This window comes from Microtus oregoni, unplaced genomic scaffold (assembly GCF_018167655.1).
Source record: "Microtus oregoni isolate MIOR12 unplaced genomic scaffold, Mior012 000020F_ref0000438, whole genome shotgun sequence".
Taxonomy (NCBI): Eukaryota; Metazoa; Chordata; class Mammalia; order Rodentia; family Cricetidae; genus Microtus; species Microtus oregoni.
The window spans coordinates 23,762,159-23,776,407 of record NW_024543079.1 but is presented as its reverse complement, the minus strand read 5'-3'; the positions used below and the strand labels follow the sequence as shown (position 1 = coordinate 23,776,407).

Below are 14,249 nucleotides of genomic sequence, written 5' to 3'. Positions count from 1 at the left end.
TGTAAACAGTAATATCTCATTTTCATTTGTATTTTCCTCTCTCTCTATCTCTCTCTCTTTGCCTTTCTTTTATATCCAGTATCATGTAGTTTGGCTGACCTTAAATTCATTGAGTATGATCTGGAACTCCTCATCTTTCTGCCTCCGCTTCCCAAGTGCTGAGTTTACATGCAATTGCTTCCATGCCCAGATGTGTAAACTTATTCCTTGTTTTCATTGATTTGCAGAGAGTATTTATGTATTTTGGATTTGTGCTTTTCTATTCCTGGTGTCCCTTTAGCTCTTTTTATCTTTAGTCACCTGAAAAATTCTTAAATATCTTAATTCATTTTTCCAAGGTGATACCAAGAAGTCATTTTGTAAAGTTGTAAATCCTTACATTTTTGTAAGGATTAGCCTAGAGGAAGGAGCATTGGGTTTAGACTTAACCTTTTGGGTGTCTACTGTTGTGTCTGGTGGATTTTTGGAAGTTTTTCTTCTGTGCTTCTAGACTTCAGACAGCACCTGCGGGTGACTTAAATGATTGTGAAACTTCCTTAATGAAAATGTAGTGCCACATTGTCTTGGACAGAAGAACAGGATCTGAGCAGAGATCTAGTCTCTGGTAGCCCCTGATCAGAAGTGCGGCACTAACTCTGCAATTGTCAGTTGGGCAGATGCTCAGAGTCAGCTGAGGCACATAGAAGCAGCATTTGACCAGGAGGCTGCAGCGGTCTTGATGGCACGGCTTGGAGTGTTCCGGGCAGAGTCAGAGGAGGGACCTGATGTGCTCCGGTGGCTGGATCGGCAACTCATCCGACTGGTAAATTGGGAACAATGGCATTGAGTTTGTGTCTCTTCCCACATAAGCCTATTGTTTTTTAATTTTTAAAACCATTGATTTATTCATTTATTTATTTGTGTATGTGTTTTTGTGTGTGCTGCGTTGCCTGTGCACATACATGGCAAAGTATGTGTATGTGCACCAGGTGTGTATAGGAACCTGTGGCTGTGGAGGTAAGAAGGTGTTGGAACCCCTTAGAACTGAAGGACTTTTTTAGGTGACACTAACCACTCTTTTTTCCCTGTTTTCTTTCAACAGTGTCAGAAGTTTGGGCAGTATAACAAAGAAGACCCCGCGTCTTTCAGATTGTCAGACTCCTTTTCTCTGTATCCTCAGGTAAGAGCTGTGGTTTTAAAGATAACTATAGAAGAATGCATTGTTAGAACTTTTCTATAATTAACAGGCTATCCCACCTCTTTGGACCTCTGTTGAAGCCAGCAAGTGTACAGCGCTTGGATAGTGCTTTGTACATGTTAGCGGCCAGTAGCTGGGTCCCAGGGCTTTCAGGTGCTGTGTCTGAGCAGGACATGGTGGGTAATGGTGTGAAAGAGCCGTGGGCTGGCCAGTCAGGGTGCAGTGCCAGCACGGGCCCTGCTGCTGTCTTAGATGAGGTCAGAAAGCTCTGTGGGTCTGTGTTTCGTCAGATTTAGAAGGAAGAAGTGGCCCGAAGCAGTGACTAAAGTCTCTTTAAAGCTGTGAAATCCTTACCTTCAGAGGACTCTCCTTCAAAAGCCAGTGTGAAAAGCAGACAGAGCTGAAGCTTCTTGGGTTGTGCCTACCATCTGGATCCAATGGATCCCACCAGAGTCTCCACCCTCCAGAGTCCCTGGATTGCAGAGGCCCTGCACTCTCCGGGGACTTACTCAAGAGAAAGAATATCTGTTCCCAAAGAAACTAAGCCCAGGAGGGAAAGCACTTTTGAGACTTTGAGGGTTGAGCACAGTGTAAGAGTCCTCCTACCTTAGAATGCCCTGTAGATGAAATCATAAAAGCCTTCTCAGCTGGTGTTACCACACTGTGCTCCTTCATGGGGGAGTTCTTTGAAAAACAAAGCAAACAAAAGAATTGTAGCTGGGGGCTGGACAAATGGCTCAGATCTAAGAGTGGTTGCTGCCTTTAGGAGACCTAAGTTGGATTCCCAGTACCTACATCAGGTGGCTCACAACTGCTTGTGGCTCTAGCTCCAAGGACCCTACACCCTCCTGTGGCATTCTTGGGCACCCGTATGTGACATGCAAACACACAGAATGCATATATAAAATAAAAATAAAATTTAAAAATCTCAACTGGAAGGCTAGAGAGGTGGCCCAGTTGTTAGGAGTGTGTACTGTTCTTTTCAGAGGACTGAGTTCTGTTCTCAGCACCTCCATCTGGTGGCTCACAACTACAGATAACTCCAGCTCCAGGAGACCTGACATTTCTGGACTCCGGACACCTATACTCAGATGCACATGTCTCCGCCCCCATAATTAAAAGTAAAATAAATCTTTAAGGGGTTGAAGAGATGGCTGAGCAGTTAAGACTGCTGATTGCTCTTCCAGGCAGATACAAGTTCAATTCTCAGCACCTATATGACAACTAACAGCTCTTTGTAACTTCAGTTCCAGGAGATCTGACTCCTTCTTCTTGCCTTCTTGAGGACGGCATGCCCATAGTTCATGGATATGAAGGCAAAACCCCATCCATGTAAAATAAAATAAAAAACAAACAAACACTAAAAAAGTCATTAACATAAAAAAAATCTTACCTTGCCATAATGGCATACATCTATAATCCTAGCACTTGAGAAGTGGAGGCAGGGGGATTAGGAGTTCACAGTTAGCCCAGGCTACATGATCCTTATTTTTAAAAAACAAAACAACAAAACAAAAATACCTAAAAGTGACACTTAAAAGCAACAATTGTAACACATTTTTAAAATTGTGTTAAAAAAAAAAGACAAAATTTATCTTATCTTCTTGGGCATAAGGAGATCCCTAGTACCTAAGCAAAAGCTGGGTATGTGTGGTGGCTATTTATAACCTAGTTCTCAGGAGTTAGAGATGGGGTCTCCAGGGCAAGCTGGCTAATTAGAGTAGCCTATTGGCAAGTTCTGGGTTCAAATGAGAGAACAGTAAGTACAATATGTACAAGTGGAGAGTGGTAGAGAAAGACACAGGACATCTGCTTGGGGTTTCCGCATGTTTATGTACACACAGGTACATATACATAATTGTTTGGCCACACGCATGCTTATATGTAACCCATGCAGGCAAAAACTTACCTGGTTTTTTGAGACAGGGTTTCTCCATGTAGTTCTGGCTGTCCTGGAACTCACTCTGTAGACCAGGCTGGCCTTGAACTCAGAGATCTGCCTGCCTTTGTCTCACTAGTGCTGGGGTTAAAGGTGTGCTCACCACCGCCCAGCAAATACTTAACTGTTTAGAAAAAGATTTAAGGGATATGTGTGGTCATGTGCACAAGAGTGCAGTGCCTTCAGAGAGGGCAGTTAGAGCTGGAATTATGGGTAGTTGAGAGCCATGTGACTTGGATGCTGGGAGCTGAACTCAGATCCTCTGCAGGAGTAGCAACGCTCTAGCCTCAAGTTTATCATCTTAACCTCTTTGAAATGTGTAATTATGTGATATTAAAATTATTCACTTTCTTTTTTAAATGATTTATTTATTTTATTGTGTGTGCATGTATATCTGCGTGTATATCTGTGTGATGGTGTCTGATCCCCTGCAACTGGAGTTACAGACAGTTGTGAGCTGCCGTATAGGTGCTGAGAATTGAACCCTGGTCCTTTGGAAGGGCAGCCAGTGCTCTTAACTGCTGAGCCATCAGCCCCTACCTTCACATTCTTGTGTACCAGAGCTCTATAATTTTTTTTTATTGTCTTGCTGAGCCAAATGTGGTGACACATGCTTGTAATTTCAGCACTTGGAGGACTGAGGCAGGAGTATGTCAGGCCAGACACAAAAGATCATGTCATAAAACAAGCAAAGCTCACTTGGGATGGAATACCTGTAAAACTGTCTACCCCTTTCCTTGTCCCCAGCTCTGCTGCCGCCCTTCTTGTGTCTCTGAGTCTAGGTTTCGTGTTTTAGAATCCAGAGTAGATGGCTCTGCGTGTCCAGCATCACAGATGTATCCTTTTGTCTTTTTCTTTTGTGCATGCAGTTCATGTTCCACCTGAGAAGATCTCCATTTCTTCAAGTGTTCAACAACAGTCCCGACGAGTCGTCCTATTACAGACACCACTTTGCCAGGCAGGATCTGACCCAGTCCCTCATCATGATCCAGCCCATTCTCTATTCCTACTCCTTCCATGGACCCCCAGAGGTGAGGTTGGGCATCCGTGCGTGTCTGAGAGTGGCGTGACTTCATCATGAGTGATTTTGGTTGTTTTTCTTTACCAAATAGAGTCTTAGAGCAGAACTGTAAACAAAACCTTGAGTTTATAGTGCTTTATATTGTTTCTGAGTATTAAAAAATAGGAAAAGTCAGACGACATCCTAAAGCTGTTTTTGGTGTGTGGAAAGCAGGCATAAGTTGAGGAAACTCACAGTGTTCACATACTTTGTCCTGTACGTCCATGCCTTGTGAAGTATCTAAAAGAAATATGAGTATGAATGCAGAGAAGGTTTCATGCAAAGAAACAAGAAAACAAACTACTATAGAGAATTTGGGCTGGTGAGAGCTTGCCCTGAATACATGAGGACCTGGTTCTGGCACTGAAAAAAAAGGAATCAGATGGCAATCCAAGTACTCAGTAGAAGGAAACCAGTTAAATATTCTAAGAAATAGTCACATAGTTTATATAACATAGTAAAACATAAAAATGTAAAAATCAAAGTAGAAACTTTTTTACTTTAGTAAAGAATGTCCTGTGGAAAAGAGGCTGGAGAAATGCAATAGCCTTAAAACCTAACTGAGCAATATATGAGCAAAATTAAAACTGTCCTGAGATGCATGCAAGAGTGAAGAGAAACAATGAAAAGGAAGAAGTGAAAGATGATTGCGGAGCAAATCGCTGACACACAGTGACAGATGGCTCTGGTTCTAGCAGGCCCCATTTCCTTGCTTTTTGTGGACTTGTGCATGGGGGGCTGGAGTGGCTGTTGTGTAAAGAGGGAGGACCAATGTCACCTGTCCTCTTCCATAGCCTGTGCTCCTGGACAGCAGCAGCATTCTCGCTGACCGAATTCTGCTGATGGATACTTTCTTCCAAATTGTCATTTATCTTGGTGAGGTAAGATGATATCATCAGTTTCTTTCTTGACTCCTGTTTTGTTTTGTTTTCCTGTTATTTACTTTGATTTATTGTGTGTGTGTGTGTGTGTGTGCATGGCTGGAGGATGGCTTGGGGGAGTCATTCTCTCTTTGCACCATCACAGACTTCTTCACTGGCAGCCTGATTTGGATGGTGCTAGTGGAAGAATGTCCTAAGTGTTGAAGGCTGCTGTCAGCGCTTCAACAGCAGTTTTGGTTGGTTTGTTTTGGTGTAGACCATAGCCCAGTGGCGAAAAGCTGGATACCAGGACATGCCTGAGTATGAAAACTTCAAGCACCTTCTGCAGGCACCACTGGATGATGCCCAAGAAATTCTGCAAGCACGCTTCCCAATGCCACGTTATATCAACACAGAACATGGTGGCAGTCAGGTGGGTGAGCCCCATTCTAGCTGTAAGGGATTTTTTTGTTGTTTGATGATCTGTTTTATGGATATTAATATCAATAGACTGGTTACAGCTTTATGTGGTGACATAAATTTACCTACAGGTATTTTTTTCGGCTATGATTTTTGTTTAGTTTTAGTTTTTTATATTACTTCCAGGCTGACCTGAGACTCACTGTGTAGTGCAGGTTGGCCCCACACTCATGATCCTCATACATTTGCTTCCTACATGTCTTGGTCAGTGCCCTATGGCTGTGAAGACACACCATGACCATGGCAACTCTTATTTAATGGGGTGGCTTACAGTTCCAAGGTTCAGTCCATTATCATCATGGTGGGACATGGCGGCATGCAGGCAGACATGGTGCTGGAGAAGAAGCTGAGAGTGGACTTAGAGCTATGTCTCGATCTGCAGGCAATAGGAAGTGAATTGAACTAGTGATAGCTTGAGCATGAGAGACCTAAAAGCCCGCCCCCACAGTGACACACTTCCTCTAACAAGGTCACACCTATTTCAACACGGCTGCACCTCCTAATTAGTGCCACTCCTTGTGAGCTTGTGGGGGCCAATTACATTCAAACTACCACATGTGTGCCTTGCTATGCCTAGTGGTGACTTCTTGTTAAATGGATGTACTAATATGAAAATATAAGATTATCAGTATAACCGGGCGGTGGTGGCGCACGCCTTTAATCCCAGCACTCAGGAGGCAGAGGCAGGCGGATCTCTGTGAGTTCGAGACAAGCCTGGTCTACAAGAGCTAGTTCCAGGATAGGCTCCAAAACCACAGAGAAACCCTGTCTCGAAAAAAAAAAAAAACAAACAAACAAAAAAAAAAGATTATCAGTATATCTGGATCATTTGTAACTGGGGAGCCAATGGGCTTAAGATAATAAAAGTAATAGATTTCTAAACAGGAAAAAAAAGGGAGAGAGAAAAAAAGAGAAAGAAAAAAATCTATTTTAAGCAAATGTAAAAACTTTACTTTTTGTACGTTAATATTACTTTTAATCTTTAAAATATTTTTATTTTTAAAGGCACGATTCCTGTTGTCTAAAGTTAATCCATCTCAGACACACAATAACTTGTATGCTTGGGGACAGGTAAGAATTGCTGGGTGTCTGGGGAGAAGGTTAAGCTACTTTTACTTAAAGCTTGTTTGAGCCTATAAGTTGAACCTGTTTTGGAGCAGACAGAATGACTCTGTTGGGGGAGTAGGGTACTACTACCTGTGTGGGTCTCCTACACACAGCTTCCTGTGCTGGGGGCGGGGCACTGTGCACCACTGCTGCCTTTGTGCATCTCTCATGCGCATGCCTACAGGACATCTCCTGTTTCCTAGTGATCTATCCACTCTTCACTTCCAGCCTCACTCCTTTGCCTAGTTATTCTCTAAATTTGTTTCTAGGATCTTGAAATGTTTTAATTTAAACTTTGTTTATATTTAAAATTTGTTAAACTTAATGTTTTAAATTAAACTTTGTTCTTGAGATAGCTGTAAGTTTATCTGCAGTTATAAGAAATAATACAAAAAGTTGGGCATGGTGGCACGTGTCTTTAATACCATTACCCAGCTTGCAGAGGCAGGTGGATCTCTGAGTTCCAGGCTAGCCAGGGCTAGTGAGGCCCTGTCTCAAGAAAATCGAATTATAATAATACCAAGAGATACCCTATAACTAATTTTTCAACTAATAATAGTAACATTCTGAAAAATAATAATTCAATATCATCAATGATATGATGATCTCTATGGTGTCTTTCATAACCATTACCACCCTCCCCCATCCTTAACATTTGGCGCTTACTAATCCTTAGCTCAGTATTTCTGTATTCATTATTCAAATTGTTAGGTAGGGCTAGGAATATAGGCCAGTGGGTCAGTGGGAGAGCACTTGCTTAGCATGCACAAGTTTCTGCGTTCCATCTTAGCAATGCACACACACACACACACACACACACACACAAACCATAAACATAAGGTCATACAGTAGATTACCTGTTATGGTTGTCTTGTTTGGTTTCACTCAAGTGTAATTATCTATAGATTGCTCTATGTTGTTATGTGCACTAATAATCCATTCTTTTTATTTGCAGAGAAGTAATCCACAGTATACGTATTACATTTGGTTTGGTCATGCATCTATTTAAGGGCATCTAGGATGTTCACAGTTTTGAGCTCTTAGGAATACAATTGTTATAAACAATTAAGTACAGGTTTTATTTGAACATGACTTCGTTTCTTTGAGATAAAGGCACAAAAGTATATTTGATAGGTTCTATGATAGTTGTGTGTTTAGGATTTTAAAGAAACTGCCACACTTTCTGAGAGCAGCTGTACTTCTTTACATCTCTGCTAGCATTGGCTGAGTGATGTAGTTTTGCCAGCATTTGATATTGTCATTCCTTGTATTTTGGGTATTCTTGTAGCTGTCTAGTGCTCCATCTACCAGGGCCTGTGTAATAGGTCAACGCTGTACTACCGAGCTGCATCTCCAGCCTTTGGTTATTTGAGACAAAGACCTCACACTGGGATTTTCCTACTTCAGCCTTTACTGTGCGGGCAGTCTAGGTGTGCGCCCTAACTCGGCTATCACTAGTTTTAATTTATATTTTCCTAATGACTGATGATGTTGAACATGTTCATCACAGATGGCTTGTGTGCTATCTTTTTTATCTTCTGTGAAATGTCTCTCTCATTTGTCTATGGTTTAATCAGATCATTTGCTTTTCTATGTTGCTAAGAGCCTTCCCCCCACCCCTCACCAGACATTTCTCTGCATAGCTCTGGCTGTCTTGGAACTCAGTCTGAAGACCAGGCTGGCTTCAAATTCACAGAGATCCACATGCCTTTGCTTCCCGAGTGCTGGCATTAAAAGCGTGCACTGTCACCTCCTGGCTGAGACTCCTAGATGCTACTCCTTTTTAGGTGTGTCACTTGTACTTTTATTTGTAACTTAGCTGTTCTCTTTACAAGGCAGAAGTTTTAAGTGTTTACATAGCTTTACCTTATCAGTTTTTCCTGCTGTGAACTGTGCTTTTGGAGTAAGGTTCAAGAGCCCTTTTTCTAGTCTTAGATCCTGTCTAGTTACTTTTGTATTTCTGTCACAAAGCAACTTATTAAAGAAAATGTTTGCCTGCTGTAGTGGTGCACACCTTTAATCCTAGCACTTGAGAGACAAAGGCAGGAGGATCTCTGTGAGTTCGAAGCCAGCCTGGATGGTGGAACAAAGGCTTGGTGGCAGTAATAGGTGAGAGCTCACATCTTGTTCCACAAATAGGAAGCATAGAGATAACTCAAAGAGGGGGAGGGGGGATGGTCCTTTGAAAACTCAAACCCACTTATACCTTTTCCAACAAGACCATATACTTCCTGATCCTCCCCAAACAGCAACTGGAGACTAAGAATTCAGTATGAGTCTATGAGAGCCATTCTTATTCAAATGACCACATATCCCAAAGATTTTTTGTTTTGTTTTCTTTTCCCCCTGTAATCTTTAAAAAATAGTTTTATGTTGCATTTTAGGCAATAATTCATCTTGATATTTTTTTTGTCATTATTTTGAGACGGAGGTCTCTTTGCATAGCCCTGGCTGTCCTGGAACTCACTATATAGACCAGGCTGATCTTGAGCTAACAAAACCCACCTATCTCTGTCTTCCAAGTGCTGGGAGTAAAGATGTGCATCACCATGGCCAGCTCTGACTAATTTTTTTTTTTTTTTTTTTTTTTTTTTTTTTTTTTACGGAAGGTAACTGGGGATTTCTTCTACACATGGATATCTAATCGCTTTGGTATCATTTATAGAAAAAGGCTATTTCTTTTTTTTTAAAAAATATTTATTTATTTATTATGTATACAATATTCTGTTTGCGTGTATGTCTCCAGGCCAGAAGAGGGCACCAGACCTCATTACAGATGGTTGTGAGCCACCATGTTGTTGCTGGGAATTGAACTCAGGACTTTTGGAAGAGCAGGCGATGCTCTTAACCACTGAGCCATCTCTCCAGCCCCCAGAAAAAGGCTATTTCTTGGATTGCTTTTGTATCTTTGTCAAAGATCATAGTAGGATGTACATTGTGAGTCTATTTCTTGGTTTTCTATTGTTTTACTGATCTGTGCTTATACCAATACCAGAGCTTTAAAACCACAGACTAGATTCTCTGCACTTTATTCTTTTGAGAAAAACTCTTATTCTAGTTCTTTTGCTTTTCTTTATGAATTTTAGACTAATCCTTTTTTGTCTTTAAAAATACTTGTAGAGCCGGGCGGTGGTGGCGCACGCCTTTAATCCCAGCACTCGGGAGGCAGAGGCAGGCGGATCTCTGTGAGTTCGAGACCAGCCTGGTCTACAAGAGCTAGTTGCAGGACAGGCTCCAAAACCACAGAAAAACCCTGTCTCGAAAAAACCAAAAAAAAAAAAAAAAAAAAAATACTTGTAGAGGTTTTATAAGAATTTCAAGCCTATTTGAAGATAATTTGACTATGAACTTGGTATAACTCTCCTTGTACTAAACCTCTTGATTCATATATTCAAACATGTATTTCCGTCTTAAAAAGTGGTTTTGACTGGTGTCTCACTTTATTTTACTTTCTTTGCTTTGAAGCAGGACCCTGGTACAGGCTGACCTGGACTTGATCTTCCTGTCTTAGCCTCCTAGGTGCTGAGATCACTGATGTTCTCTATTCCTTGCAGTATTTTATTTTATTTTGATAATCTGATTTTCATTGCTAATACATAGAAAAAATATTGTGAATGCTCATCTTGTGTTCTGTGTATTAGTTCTAGGAACTTTTATAGTAATTTTTTGGGATTATCTTCTGAGATAGGCATGTCATCTTCAAGTAGAGCCAGTCTGATTGCTTTTTTCAATAGGAATGACTTCTCTTGCAGTGAGAACCTCTAGTATCAGGACATTCTTCCAGAGACCTTAGGCTTATGGGACAAGCATTCTGCCTTTTACCACTGAGTACAGTGGTAGCTGTAAGCTTTTCCTAGATCTCTTTATTAAATTCTGGAAGGCCTTTCTATTGGTATTTTTTCTGAGATTCTTTGTTATCAGTGAGTGTTGAATATTGAGGTATTTTTTGTATAATCATGATTTTTCCTTTTTAAGCCTTTTACTAAGGTGGATTATATTGATATTTTTGAATATTAAGCCAACCTTATCTTCCTTTTTTCCCTCCCTCCCTCCTTCCCTTCTTCCTTCCTTCCTTCTTTCCTTCCTCCTCCTCCTCTGCCTTCTCCTCTGCCCTGGCTGTCCTGAAACCTGCCCTGTAGGCTAGGCCAGCCTCAAACTTACAGAGATCTGCCTGCCTCTGCCTCCCCAGTGCTGGAATTAAAGTTGTGTGCCATCATGCCTGTCTTGGAGTTCATTCCTGAGAAATTTGCTGGAATTTTCCAGTGAAACCATCAGAACATAGAGATTTCTTTACATTGCTAATTTACTGTCTATAATTGTTAAAGGTATTCAAATTATCTTTTCCATGTTGAATAATTTGGCAGTTGTGTGCTTTGAGGAATTATTTTTGTTAAGCTTTCACACACACACACACACACACACACATACACACACACACACACACACACTTACATTCTTTAGATATCCATAGTCCAGCTTCATTTTTTATATTAGTATGTTTCATTTTCTTCCCTGTCTTGCTAGAAGTTTGGAAGTTTATTTAACTTCAAAACTAGTCGAGGATAAGACCACTACCACAACTGAAAGCCAAATTTGAAGCAAGTTTTAATTTAATACTGACTAGGTGGATCGGCTCTGGCCATGTCCATCTCTGGGTTTCCAGGAAATGGCCCAGAATCAAGAATGACAAGGACTTAAGAAGGAAAACCCATAATTCATTTCATTTTCCATCAGGTCCAATTAGGGACAAACATAGATCCTGACATACTTCCAGCCTACAACCAGTCAGGGGCAAGCGTACTTTCTGCCTGTGAACCTCTTACCCATGTGTGATCAAGAACGTTAGTGCGGATGGCTCAAACAAACTTGTTAGGGGAGTGGAAACCATAACCTTCAGCATTTCAGGAACTGTCTGTATCTGTCTTTGGGTAAGGGGCTTGCAGATCAGGGGCATTTTTGTTTCATGGATCTCTAAGGTGTAGCCATTAAAACTTAAATGTAACTTTGGCTTTATTTCACTGACTTTTTTCAGCTATCTCTTTGTTTTCAGCCTAACTGACTTCTGTTGTGTTTGCTGTTACTTCCTTCTGTTTGCTTTAGATTTCTTTTACTCTGCTGATAGAGTTTAAATTGTTGACGTGTGGGCCTGGAGAGATGGCTCTGTGTGGTGAGGAGCACTGACTGCTCTTCAGGAGAACCCACTTTGGTTCCCAGCACCCATACGGTGGGTCACAACCATCCTTAATTCCAGTCTTGTGGGATCCAGTGTCCTCTTCTGTCCACCAAGGGCACTGCATGCACATGGCGCACAGACATGCATGCAGGTAAAACACCTCTACATGTACAATAAATAAGAAATGAAAATAAATAAATAAAAATTGTCATTATAAATAAAATAAAAAATAAAAAAGCTGTACCCTCTTCTCATTAGTGTTCCCTGTCCACACTGCCGTGGCTGTCTCCCAGGTTTCAGTGTCTGTTGCTTGTTTCCAACTATGCTGAGTTTTCCTCGCTTCTTGTTACTGATTTCTCTGTAGATTCCATTTGATTAGGAACATACTTGGTATGATTTCAGTTCTTTTTTTTTTTAATATTTATTTATTTATTTTGTATGCAATATTCTGTCTCTGTGTGTTTGTAGACCAGAAGAGGGCAGCAGAGCAGACCTCATTACAGATGGTTGTGAGCCACCATGTGGTTGCTGGGAATTGAACTCATGACCTTTGGAAGAGCAGGCAATGTTCTTAACCACTGAGCCATCTCTCCAGCCCCCTGATTTCAGTTCTTATATTTGTTGAAGTTTGTTTTATGATCTGGGACATAATCTGTCTTGGTTTTCATTCCATGGTCATTTGAAAAGGAAGAGTATTGTGTAGTTATCTGTTCGGCGGAATGATCTACCAGTCAGTGTTAATTCGGTCCTGTTACAGTTGGTGGCTTCACTGAGTTCTTGTATATCCTTGCTTGTGTTCTCCCAGTTTGTGAATGAATTGTCCAGCGCAGCTCTGGTGTACCTGTGACTCTTCTTCACTTTTGTTAGGTTTTCCTCACATGCCTTACTCCTCTGTTTGGTGTGTACATATTTAGGATTATTATGTTTTCTTAGTGTGTTGGTCCTTTTATCATAAGTTATGTTCTGTGTCTCTAATAATTTTCTTTGCAATGACATTAATAAAGGCATTGCTTAGATAATGCAATGTAACTCATCTGTTTCTGTGGCTGTGGCTCTATAATGTACTTGGAATTGTCCTACCTCTATCATCATAGATTTTTGCTCAGGATTACTTAATTTTAGGAAAGAAAGAAAGAAATTACCCAAAACCACTATTCCTAGGTAATAGAAACTAAATATTTCATGATGTACATATGTTATTTCTTTATAAATTTGAGATCTTGGTGCAAACTGCCATTTCTACGCAGTCTTTTCCTCTAGAGAATTAATTAAATCACAAGTACCATCTCTTGGTAGTGTCACTCATTCTCGTGCCTGTGACACCTTTCTGTTATAGCAGAGCACTTTAGAGATAGTGTGGTGCTGGCAGTGGTGTGCTCCATGACGGGATGCTGTACAGACTGGAGGGCTCACAACTGGTGGGAGCCCTGGATGATCTGAGAGAATCTGTAGGACTCTGGGAAGAGATGAAGTAGACTGGCATATACTCGTACACTGTTGGCAGTGGGCAGGAATGACCAGATCTCAGGAAAGGGTTTAGAGAAAAGCATGCTTCTGGTGAATAGAATTAGCTAGGCAGAGGACAGGGTAGTGAGGAACGAAGGTGACACCTATGAATGTTCTCAGGCAGAAGGCACCAAGCTGGGAATCCCAAGTGGCTGTTGAGGTCTTTGTCAATAAGCCTTTGTGGTTGCGTTGCAGGAGACTGGAGCACCCATCCTGACGGACGATGTCAGCCTGCAGGTGTTCATGGATCACTTGAAGAAGCTGGCTGTGTCCAGTGCCTCTTAAACTAACAGCGCAGCCCAGAAGTGGAAGACAGGACTGTCAGACCATCCTCACACTGTTGATATCACCTTAGCAACATTCCTTTCTCCTTTCTGGAAGATTCTAATAAATAACCCAAAGAATTTTTATATGTTTATCTTCAGGTTATAATACATCTTCAGGTTATAATTTATTTGTATTCCTTCTCTGCCTGTTTTCCTACACATAAGATTATATAAGGTCGTAAACGTTCTGCTAATTGTAGATGTTTACTCACTGTTTGTACTTTAATGTTTTAGAGTCTTTGTAAAATCAGAGTTTATGTATTGTTGGCTGCTTGTTTAAGTGAACCTTGATGATCATAAAGGAAATAAATCTGGATGAGAAGAGCATTGGCCAAAATAATACTGAAGCAGATTTTATCTCTGCATGTGTGTGTGTGTGTGTGTGTGTGTGTGTGTGAGAGAGAGAGAGAGAGAGAGAGAGAGAGAGAGAGAGAGAGAGAGAGAGAGAGTAAAAGACAGGGTATGTCTAATTCTGTGTGTGTGAGAGAGTGAGAGGGTGTGTTACGAGAGGTGGGGGTATTCCTCAAGGGTTGTTTTCTGACCTTGATGTCCTCATCATCTAAACCGGCAATAGTATGAAATGTGTGAAGCAAGACCTTTGTCTCTGTGGTTTGCAGGGCT

At 41.1% G+C, this 14,249-nt stretch overlaps 1 protein-coding gene across 1 annotated transcript in view; it reads left to right on the top strand.

Annotated features, from left to right (window-relative positions):
* Positions 1–13,965, top strand: part of Sec23b (SEC23 homolog B, COPII coat complex component) — a 36,037-nt gene extending 22,072 nt beyond the window's left edge. Inside the window, exons 14-20 of the mRNA XM_041670852.1 lie at positions 649–802; positions 1,082–1,159; positions 3,986–4,147; positions 4,971–5,057; positions 5,314–5,469; positions 6,522–6,587; positions 13,498–13,965. Coding sequence (XP_041526786.1) covers positions 649–802; positions 1,082–1,159; positions 3,986–4,147; positions 4,971–5,057; positions 5,314–5,469; positions 6,522–6,587; positions 13,498–13,587 — 793 coding nt within the window. The 3' untranslated portion in view covers positions 13,588–13,965. The remainder of the gene's footprint in view (positions 1–648; positions 803–1,081; positions 1,160–3,985; positions 4,148–4,970; positions 5,058–5,313; positions 5,470–6,521; positions 6,588–13,497) is intronic.
* The last annotated feature ends 284 nt before the right edge of the window (positions 13,966–14,249 follow it).